Source organism: Cyprinodon tularosa, unplaced genomic scaffold (genome assembly GCF_016077235.1).
Source record: "Cyprinodon tularosa strain WSP-4 unplaced genomic scaffold, ASM1607723v1 ctg25, whole genome shotgun sequence".
NCBI classification, from domain to species: Eukaryota; Metazoa; Chordata; class Actinopteri; order Cyprinodontiformes; family Cyprinodontidae; genus Cyprinodon; species Cyprinodon tularosa.
Genome location: NW_024038928.1, coordinates 261,734 through 272,500, shown reverse-complemented (window position 1 = coordinate 272,500; position 10,767 = coordinate 261,734). Strand labels below are relative to the sequence as shown.

Here is a 10,767-nt window from a genome sequence, read left to right as displayed (position 1 = left end):
ACATAAGGTTCCAGAATCTGATCTGTAGGGTCACAACAGGTCCTGGTCGAGCTAAAACCTTCTACCATCAGACCACATCTACAGCACCTACACCTCTGCAGCCACCAACTTTTACCTTCTTTGGAAGGAGGTCCAGGAGCCCCCTGACTTAGGAAAGCATCTGCACTGATAATTCTGACTAAAGGCAACCAGAAAACAAAATCCAAAAGCTCATGAAAGGAATCCTGCAGACCAGAATCCAAGCAGCTTCTGAGGCTCAGCTGCAGCTCTTACCCAGCAGGTCGCCGGAGAAGTTGACGGGCAAGACGATGCCGACGGAAAGGACGCCGACGACGACCAGCAGCCCGATGATGTGGCGCTGGAACGACAGGTAGTGCACGGCGTCCTCGCCACACTTCTCACGGATCTCCTCATCCCTGAAGCAGGAGTTAGATCACTCATGAAGATGACCAACATGTTAACAACAGAACAGGAACATCAGGGGACCTCATGTGCATACAAATATAGTTTACATACATTATAAACACCTAAATACACAGAGCTACGGAAGAGGATTAGGGCCACTGGAAAAAAAAAAAGTTAACAGATTTTTAAATTTTATTTCAGTTTAACATGGGAAAAAAGTCAGAATTCTGACTTTTTTCTCAGAATTCTGACTGAATTCTGACAATAAAAAAGTCAGAATTCTGAGATTAAAGTCAGAATTCTGACATTTTCCCAAACTATACTGAAATAAAATTTAAAAAATCAGTTAACTTTTTTTTTTTCAGTGGCCCTAATCCTCTTCAGTACAGAGCTGCTGTTGAAGCGGTTTAAAGAAATCCAAACAGTGAATGCAGGTGTCACACAGCTATAGGGAATCCACCTGTGCCCCATAACTGGATTCGGTTTTCCTCCTTTTTTAATCTATTTTCTGTCACATTTTAAGTTGTTTTAAACATTAATAATAGTTTATGTGTTTGTGCATTTACATTTACACGTTCCTAATAGAAAGGCGGGGGGAATTTCCACATGAATAATAATGATTTGCTGATATTACAGCAATTGAACTCATTGCGGCTGATTGAGATTTTGCACTAGATATAAACAATGTGAAACAAAAATGCTGACAGATTTTTTTTTTACTTTATGACTTTTTATTTTCAGCTACTTTATTTAGTGAGCTGCTAATGTGATTTAAGAAGTTCTTGGTTGGCTGAAACAAATCTCCTTGAAAAGTGTTGATAAAGTCTCTCTATGACTGAGAGCACAGTTGCCATGGCAGTTGTTCTGGATATTTATACTGATTTTCATATGTAGTCAGGTCCAGTTGAAAGAAAAACTGGAAAAACTGGCTGCAGTTATTTGCAAGTGTTTAATTTTACATATGATGCAAATTTTTGTTTTATTTTAAACCACAAACTTTCAGGATAAAAGCTGCTCACTTTTCTGCACATAAGGCCCCTGATGTTTTCGAAGCAAAGGGAAGATGAGGTGATTTCGAATTTTAGACTTACTTTATTCTAAAAATGGCCGTGAGCCAAGAACAAAAGCCCTGGAGGAGAAACAGACAAAGGGAAAAAAGCACAAACGGTGAGACGTTGAGTTTGATGATGACAGGGACGAAAAGGACATCTTTTCTGTGCAGAACTGATCCAGATGGTGTTAAACAGAACCAAAATCTTCTGAGCTCAGGTAGGCCTGGTCCAACTTCAGCTGTACCTAAAGCAAAAGGTACCTAAAAGAACATAAATCTGTATTCGCATTCTTATGAATTGAGAAACGGCCATCCAGTGTGCTTCTTGCTAGGCTAGGTGCCACTTTCTCCAGTTCTTACTGCACCCCTAAACCCTTAATTGTTCATTTACATTTTTTAAAAGTGTCATTTTTTTAATTTCTTCTGTAGGTGGTGTTATGTTTAATGATCAGGGTGAGTTACAGTTTAGAGAGGACTGAACATTTTGGCCGTTCCTCAATATGTGTACTTGCCCGTTCTCATAAAACGTCATCAACCTCAGCCCTAGTACTGTTCCAATTCAAAAGATCAGCAGACCGAGAACGGACAGAGTCCCCGGATGTTATTCTCGCATCCCCCCATTTACCAAGTATCAACAGTGCAGACTTGTCCATTCTTGAGATTTACAGCTGTCCCAGCATGCACTGCGGCAGCAGCAGCTTTCAATGGAGCGCTCACAGGGCTCACAGTATTAAGTTAAAAGTTCTATTTTCTGTTGCTGTTGTTCAATAAAAAGTATATTTTAGGATAATTTGAGGTGAGAATATTATACTTTAGAGCATCACTATATGGTCCATTTACCGATTTAATTAAAGAAGAATTTAAAAAGAATTTCCGAAATTGAGAAGACCGCAACAACCAGCGGACCTCCAAGGTTAACGGCAGCCAGGGCTAACTGCAGCCCGTCTGCAGCAGCCCTCTCTCGGCATAGCCGTGTGTGAAGGACCGCTGGCTCTGATGGCAAGTTTTTTGTTTAATTTGGAAAAATGTTAATTTCATTTGTGTTTATCTGACTGTATTCATTATTATTCTCCCACTAAATGAAAAAAGTAAGAATTTATTATTATCTAGAGACTATTATTAACAGGAGGTGAAATGCAGCTCCAGACGAGCCGAGCGTGTGGTGATGTCACGAGTACACTTATGTTCAAATTGACTCCCGTTCTCTCCAAGTCCATATTTTCCTGTGTTCTTCTCAGGAACATACTTGGCGAGGACACAAGTCCGTACTCGCGTTCTTGTGAATTGAGAAACAGCCTAATTAATCTGAAAAATAATAATAAAAAAACTAAAGAATATGAAAATATTGCTAAAGCTAATTTTGGGTAAGTTGCTGATTTTGTTGCTCATTGTTGTTCTGTTGTTTATTATAAAATAAATTAAACATTTATAATCCATATCTTATGCTAAACTAGCCTGTTTTCAATCACTATGCTAAGCTAAATTATCCGTCATCCTGTTTTCATATTTAGCTAAGCTAGCAGAATCATTTGTTTCCAATGTTTATGCTAAAATAAACTGACATTTAGCCCCGTTTCCATCTTAAGCTGAGCTGGTTGGTTTTGTTTGTTTCCAAAGCCTATGGTAAACTAAACTAAACTGGGCTCTACACTACGCTAACCGTTAGACCCGTTTTAATCTTTAGCTAAGCTAGGAGAGCAATTTTCCTTTGGCTCAAATTTTCAAGCTAAGCTAAGCTAAACAGCTAAAAGAGTTTCTAGACGTTTCCTGAAAACAATAAGTCGTTCAATATGCATCTAAATTTTAGAGGTTTCTGAAAAATGGAACAGAAGAAAATGGATGAAGGTGTCCTCACATTGTCCCTCTGGTCAAAGTCCACGGAGCTCGACACCGAGGTGAGGCGTTCGTAGCGATCAGGTGTCTCTGAGTGCATCGCTGAGGCAACGCTGTAAAAGCAGACAGGAAGGGGTAAGTTAGCAGGTTTGCATGAAAACATGCTGACCTTTGACCTCTATGTTTGGAAGCTGGTTCTTCAAGGGGGCTTTGGTTCAATGATAACTAACAAGAGGTGGAAGACAAAGACGAACAAAGTGGGTCACAGAAACCAATCATCATCAACTAAAACCAAGCTGGTTGCAGTTGATGGATTAGTTTTAAAAATTGCATTCCTTTAAAATTCAGTTTTACAGATTTCCGCCTCTACACCTCTGGGTGGAAAAAGCTTTTCTATTGGTCAGTGCAAGGACCAATAGAATCAAGTCTGCTTTGCGTTGATGTTAGAAAATGCATTTCTATTAGTCCTCAAATCATAAAAAAAACTAAACAATTAAATTAAATAAAAAACAGCCTTAGGTAAAAAATTAGATTAGCTATCCTGTTTCTAGTAAAAATAACAAATTGGTTATCCTCAGGGATCTAAGGGGGGGGAGATCATGTCAGTAATTTTAAAGAACTGGACCAGCTCTGGCTATCATCAGGATTTCTCTCTGTGGGCTAAATCATCATTGCCCATAAAAAACACCCAGTATAAAGTATATGAACCCAGTTGTTGGTTTACTCGGCCTATCCGTAGTATTTGCCTCCAATCATGATCTGCTTTGTTTCCATTTATTCAGTAGTCCAGCAGCAAGCTGGCCTCCTTTAGGCATCTGCTTTATCTCATCGTCTCTTGTGTGTATTCATCTTAGAGCATCTTTGGCTGAGAGTCATAAAAAGTTAAATCAACTCTGTTATATCAAAACAGGATGATCTCACACTGGAGAAATTCTTCTCTGCATTTGACCCATCCCCTTTGGGGAGCCCCTATGATCAATTTCATCAAATATATTTTCTACACAAATACATATAACACTCAAAACTTTTTTTTTTTTTATTAAGAACTTTAACAAATATCCATTTTTTAAAGTCTTTTTAAAATTTCCATCTTTGAAAGAATCTGTGCTTACAATAATATTGGAACAGTTTGCTCTCCATACACAAACATGTATGCAGAGAAATTTTGTTTGGAAAAGAGTTTTTTTGCTTTCATTTCTAGGACTATCACATATTACAGACCACGCCCACTGACTGTCCTGATCAGAGGCCATCCTGTAGATGTCGGCCCAAACTTGGCCAAAATGGCTCCGGCTTCTGTTCGTTCACAGCACCTCCTAGAGTTTTAATTGCTAACCAGCTGCTGTATCTCCGGTAGTCGGATTATGAATTCAAAACCTTGGGGATTTTACTATTTTGGAGAAAAAACCTTGTGGAAAGCTTCAAAATGTCTCCTTTTAAAATGTCCTGACAGAGGCCCGGCGAGCTTTAACCTACTGACTACCACGTCACAGGGTCACTACACACTGAGCCACAAACAGCAGCGTTACCTTTTCACCGGCTCATAGTTATCTGTGTCACGTCTGCGGCTGAGTTAAACATAGAGAGAGGAGCGTGGCGTTAGGCTTCATGGGTCACACACATCTGTTACTGAAACACACTCAGGGGCATGGAGGACGGAGGGTTAGAAGGGCCAAAAATCACTAGTAAATGGTCTCCAGCTCCAGGTTTTTAAGAGACAAACACACTGAAAGGAAGAGCCAATCAGAGAGCAGCACCCTGTTAATGAAGGCGGCAGCAGCAGCAGCAGAAGAAGAAGGTGTTAACGGACAAACCAAACAGCGAGGAAGCAGAAACATACTATTCCCGCTCCTCCAGGTCGCTGAAACGCTTCCTCAGTCTTCAGGAAGGAAAACAGAACAGGAAGATAAGGAGACATTACTGAGAAGAAGAGAACATTAAACACAGAGCTGCTATTGGCTCTTTTGTACAACAGAACCCTTGAACCAGAACACATGGATTCTTCCTGAGATCAGCACAGTTGTTTGGTTCATGATGAAGCAACATTCTGGGTTTTTATTCATCTGTCAGAGCCCATTCTGCATCAGTGCATCCGGATGCAGCGATGGATGGAACCGGCCCAGACGACCTGAGCTCGCCTCCCTCACAGTCCTAACCATAAACTGTCAGGTTCCTCCTCTAGAACCAGAACTGCAGCATCTTTACACCTCTTTCTGCTCTGTGGGTGCTTCCGTTTCCTGCAACACTATTTCACTCAGGCAGGTAAAATTCTGGTTCCAGTCCAAATGGATCATGGACATTTGTGAAAAGCAGGTAATCTTAATGGGATTAAAAAGTAGATTTTGATGAGAAGGTTTCTGAACACCGGGTTTAAGATGCATATGAAGCTTGATGTGTCAACAGTGATGCTGTTGACCCGTTCAGCACTCCAGATCCGGCGGTGAACATCCTCAGGGGTGTCATGGCAACGGTCGCACCTCAGCCCCTTCTCCTTGGCCTGATTTCAGGAAGAATATGGAGTGAATTTTGTTCCATTATTTTTGCAAAGAATATGTTTTGTAAATGGAAAAAAAATTATTCAGAAATCAAACATTAAAAGTATTTTATTAAATGATTAACTTTGCTTTTTTTTATTAAAAAAATAATAAAATTAAGGATGTTATATTTTCACATTTTTATACTTTTCAGACTGAGCCTTATGGACTGCAATCTTTTCAAATGATGTGTTTACAGATCATATTCTCTTCACTTCAAGGGACGTGCTTTCCTCTGTATTGAGAAGTAAAGACGCATTTCTTTTGGTCTGTTGGGATGTTAGCAGCAACTTTCTTATTGGTCAAGAGCGAACGTTTGGATTGGCCTTGAAGGGAAGAGAATGATCTGTAAAACATATTTTTAAAAGGATTGCAATTTGTAAAACTCAATCTGAAAAATGGAAACTTAAAGGTTCGTTCACATGGAATGTAAAACCTGCCAAAATTTTGTTTGCTTTTGCAAAAGCAAACAAAATTTTAAGGCGAGCAAAAGAAGACAAGTTTGATAGGTTTCACGTTCCGTGCAATGCATTGGCGGACCACTAGGGGTACTAGTAATCACTGGTTGGGAATCACTGCTCTATGCTAACAGCGGGAGATGAAAGGAAAATGGCAACATTATTTTCTCTTCCTTCCATTTTTAATTTAAAAAAGCTCGTTCACTGTAGCTCATAGCTATTGTACATCTAGTCCCTTACTGGATTTTGCAACAAGGATGTAGACAATAGTTCGGATTTTTCGTAATCAATCGCAGGCGAGGAGGCGCCCAAATGTCGCCAACTCCACCAATATGCCAGTTTGCCTCCCTAAATTCGCCGCCTTCACCTCCTTGTGTGGCCACTGAAGCAACAACAACCGGCAGTCACTAGGTGGGAATGATGAGACCACAGTGATAAACTCTGCAGACTTCTGCCTTAATTTCCTGAACACGTTTACCTGTCTGCGTCTGTGACCAGCGCCAGGCGGCCATAATCCCACGCAACTTTCCTCAGGATGGAGAAGACGAAGAGAAGCACCTAAAGGAGAAGAAGAGCATTAGGATTTATGAAGAGGGCGTGATAGAATAGCTCTTCGCATGCCTTCCTAAACATTAAAGAGGATCCCAATCAGGAGCGAGTTCAGATCTGTCTGGAGGATCAACGATCGTGTAAATCATGGTCGATTCCTCCAGATCCCTTCAATGGATTCATGATGCTCTGCTCTAGAGTGAAATAAAAATGCAAATCGTTCCAAGCTTTCCTGTGTTTAATTCACAGTCTTGATTAAAGATCCTCTGAAGATCTTTGGTTCTCAGAGAAAGTCATGAACGAGTAATCAAATGAAGCGTAGAAAACAAACAGAAATGGTTTGGGTTCACATAACTGACAAGAAAGTAAACTGGTTTCTGCATAAGTTACAGAGATGCAGTAAGCTGTTGGCTCTCTGTGTCTGTATCAGTGACCAATGCTGCATGTTATAAACTGGGAAACGGTAACAGTAGATCTAAACTGGAGCAGCGTATGAATTAGTGAATGAAATGTGAAGCCCTCAGACCTCATAAAGTTCTGTGCATGCAGAGACACAATTCAGAAATTATTATAAATAAACATTTAATTAGCTTGTTTCTTTAATTACTTTTTTAAAAGAGGAAAAATGCACAACGCAGAACTAGGAGAAAAAAGATCAAAGCAAAGCCCTAATACTAATTTACACCTAGACCAGCTGGTCTTAAAAATATAGAAAGCTGTCTGCAGGAGTGAAGCCAGAAAATGTTTTAATGGGCAGCCAGGTGGGAACCAATGAGGGGACATGCGTTTCCTCCTGCCCCGCCCACTGATCAACACCGCCTCATTTTCTCTCAGAAACTTTTTAAAAACCAAACTAGGGATATAGAGGCTGGATTTGCTCACCCAGGAGCTGTAAATAAAGTGGAACATGTTTTAAAAAATATTAACTTTACAAGCAGAAAAGTTTATAAAAAAAAAACAAACAAACAAAAAAAAAAAAAAGGAATGTTGTCTTTCTGATTTGGTACCTACAACGTTTCTGAAGCAACAAATCTCTTTTGGAGTTTCAACATATTATTATCTATATTTCCTATTTCATTGGCAATCTTAATTCTTATTATTAAGATCTCAAAGCTAACCTGACTCCGCCAGATGGATTTGCTCCGCTTATCCATCTGGAAACCTTCGGTTGAAGTAATTTTGGGAAAGGGCGAAAATACTGGTTAGCTGATTGGCCTATGTTGGTGATAGACGGGCCAAAAAAACCAATCAGATCAACGAAGCATATGACGTACTAACAGCCAGGCTACTCTTGCCGAAACCAGTCGGGAGAAGAGCAAAAACATCTTTTCCTCTGAGAAAAGCCTCCAGAGCAGTGTTTTGCTCTTGTTTCAGTTAAGAAATACTCTGTTATTCCGATAAAACTTGCTCGATAGCCACGCTAACGCTAGTTTCATCGGCTGAAGCCGCCATGTTCTTTAGACTGAACTGTCGCGCTTCTCGTTGCGTCACACCTCAACCCGCCTCAAAGCCAACGCTGATTGGACGTTCGTTTGGTGAACGGCTTCAAATTTTCTTCAACGGAGAGTCTCCAGACTGATTAGTGAGTGAAATCTTGAAAGCTCGCGAGATCAGGACGGTCTCACTAGGCTATCTCAAAGCAGGGTAGGAAAATGGACCATCCTAAAAAATGACATTTATAGAGATTTTAGACAAAGAAAGCAGTTATTCTACTTGTAGAAAACAAAGAGTTGCTGTTGATACAAATTCAAAAGTAGTGTAGCTTAATATGGCTAACTGACCGAGCTAAAAGAGGCTAACCTGTTAGCTACTGAGCACAGCTAGCTACAGCGCTACCCAGCTCCCCCCTTTATATCATGTTCTTGCGGTTACTTTGTTCACCATAAACAGATTTTTTTCAGTTTTGTTATCGATCAGGTAAAAATTAATCGGCATTAGACACGCTAACGGACGGACGCAGCATGATTATTGTTGTCTGGGCAACCACTATGTTTAGCATCATGTGGCAACTTTCAGCCAATCATGTAGCGTAACGTCACTGGCATGATGTGGTATCTAAACTATTTCTATGGAATTAAGGCTAAATTTTACTCATGATGGGGAAACTTTACATTCACAAAAACAAATACATGAGGACCAAGCCAAGCTTCAACGTTTTTCTTAAAGAACTTTGTATTTTCAATCACTTAAATTTAAGAAAAATGGTATAAAATTATACACTTTTGTAAATGACCGTAAACTTAATGTAAACCCCTAGCTATTATTATTTTATGTTTATTTTATTTATTTATTTGTTTGTTTCCCTTATTTTATTTTTATTTATTTCTTACCTTCTATGTCTCGTTTTTCTTAAAGTTATAATGTCACCAACAGTTGTATATCTGTGTTTGATGTTTGATTTATTCTGCAATGTTACACGGAATTGCCAATAAAGCAAAAAAAAAAAAGGCTAAATTTTCATCTTCATAAATGCAAATGTTTGAGAAAAAAACCTGACTTTTCAGTTTTTCTGATTGAATTTAAACATTATATATTTACAAATTCGACCTTCTACAAATAAAAAAGCAAAAACAACTTTATCGGCTTGCAATAAAATGGGAATTTTAGATAATTTATTGTGTTATTTCACTGTGGCATCTGGTATTTTTTGTCACCTTTGGTACTGATTTTCTTTAAACAAGAGTATTTTGTAATTTCTTATTATACTTTTATTGTTTTCTGTTAATGCTCCCCCTGGCAAATATTTTTGTTGTTTTGTGATATGTTCAAAATGCTGTTTTGTATTGTTGTGTGTGGTAAATAATAAAGTTTATAAAAATAAAAAATAAAAAAAACTATTTCTATGGAAGTGGCTCCAGTCCGGCCCTTTCAGAATGATCGGTGAAATGGACAGTTTAAATAATTTCATGATTATTCTGCTGCCCATGAAGTAAAGCAAAATTATGAAATGTAAATGTGAAATATATTATTTTATTGAAAGACAAATATTAAATGTCATTGCTTAAAATGTATAGTTTAATAGTATTTAATGGCAGATTAGATTACATTTTAATTTCATAGCTTAATGGTACATTTAATTGTTGAATTACACATTAAATGTTTAATTTATTTAGTTAATAGGAAATTTCATACAAAATTGATTTACCTTTTTTGTTCCTCCTAGCCCTGCATATATTTTAGCATAATGCCACACACAATGTGGAGGAACCGTTTGAGTAGAATTTCTATTGTGTCAAAGTTCTGAATCAGAAATCCCCACATCCACAAACTGCAAACACCTTGGTGAATATTTTACTCAGAGTTAAAGACAAGAGGATTCTGCGTTCCTAACAAAGACTCACCAGGAAGCACATAAAGTCGAGGGCAAGCACGGTGGGCACGCCTCCAAACGGCAGCCCCTGTAGCACCGTGCTGCGAATGCGGGCTGAGTAACAGTAGGCTTTGGATTCATTGTTGGCTGCACAGTTTTCCTGACTGCTGCAGGCCTGGCTGCTACTCAGCAACGCCATGGTGACAATCAGCACACTGAGCATGCTCAGTGCAACATCCTTGCTGGGAATCTAAGAAAAAAAAAAAAGAGGAAAGATATTTAGTATCTTGGTCTATGCATCAGAATCTCCAGAAACGTCTAAAAATAGCAGGCAAACGCTAATGTCCAAATTATCAAGCAAACTTTATCAGCAACAGTAATAATCAGTGGATTTTTTTACATCCGCTCTAGGGAGCAGTGAAAACCTGTCAAAGCATACAGTAAAAAAGAAAATCAACCCTCCAACAGTGTTTGTCAATCAACTGGTGAAGATTATCAGTCATCCAGGTCATAGTCATTCCAACAAAAAAAAAAAAAACGAAATCAAAAACAATCCACTGGACTTTGTTTCCAAGCTTCAAGACGTTTCGCTTCCCATCAGAGAAGCTTTTTCCAATTCCAAATGTC

The 10,767-nt window shown here is 38.9% G+C and overlaps 1 protein-coding gene across 2 annotated transcripts in view; it reads right to left on the bottom strand.

The window, feature by feature from the left end:
* The window catches only part of LOC119785495 (CSC1-like protein 2), a 29,898-nt gene that overhangs the window by 11,582 nt on the left and 7,549 nt on the right, over window positions 1–10,767 (bottom strand). Inside the window, exons 2-7 of one of the 2 annotated variants that reach the window (XM_038288200.1) lie at window positions 10,172–10,390; window positions 6,760–6,839; window positions 5,130–5,168; window positions 3,312–3,402; window positions 1,497–1,534; window positions 274–416 (exon numbers count right to left, since the gene is read on the bottom strand). In XM_038288200.1, the coding sequence (XP_038144128.1) occupies window positions 274–416; window positions 1,497–1,534; window positions 3,312–3,402; window positions 5,130–5,168; window positions 6,760–6,839; window positions 10,172–10,390 (610 nt within the window). Of the gene's footprint in view, window positions 1–273; window positions 417–1,496; window positions 1,535–3,311; window positions 3,403–5,129; window positions 5,169–6,759; window positions 6,840–10,171; window positions 10,391–10,767 lie in introns of those variants that run through there. The other variant, XM_038288199.1, reaches the window with a different exon arrangement.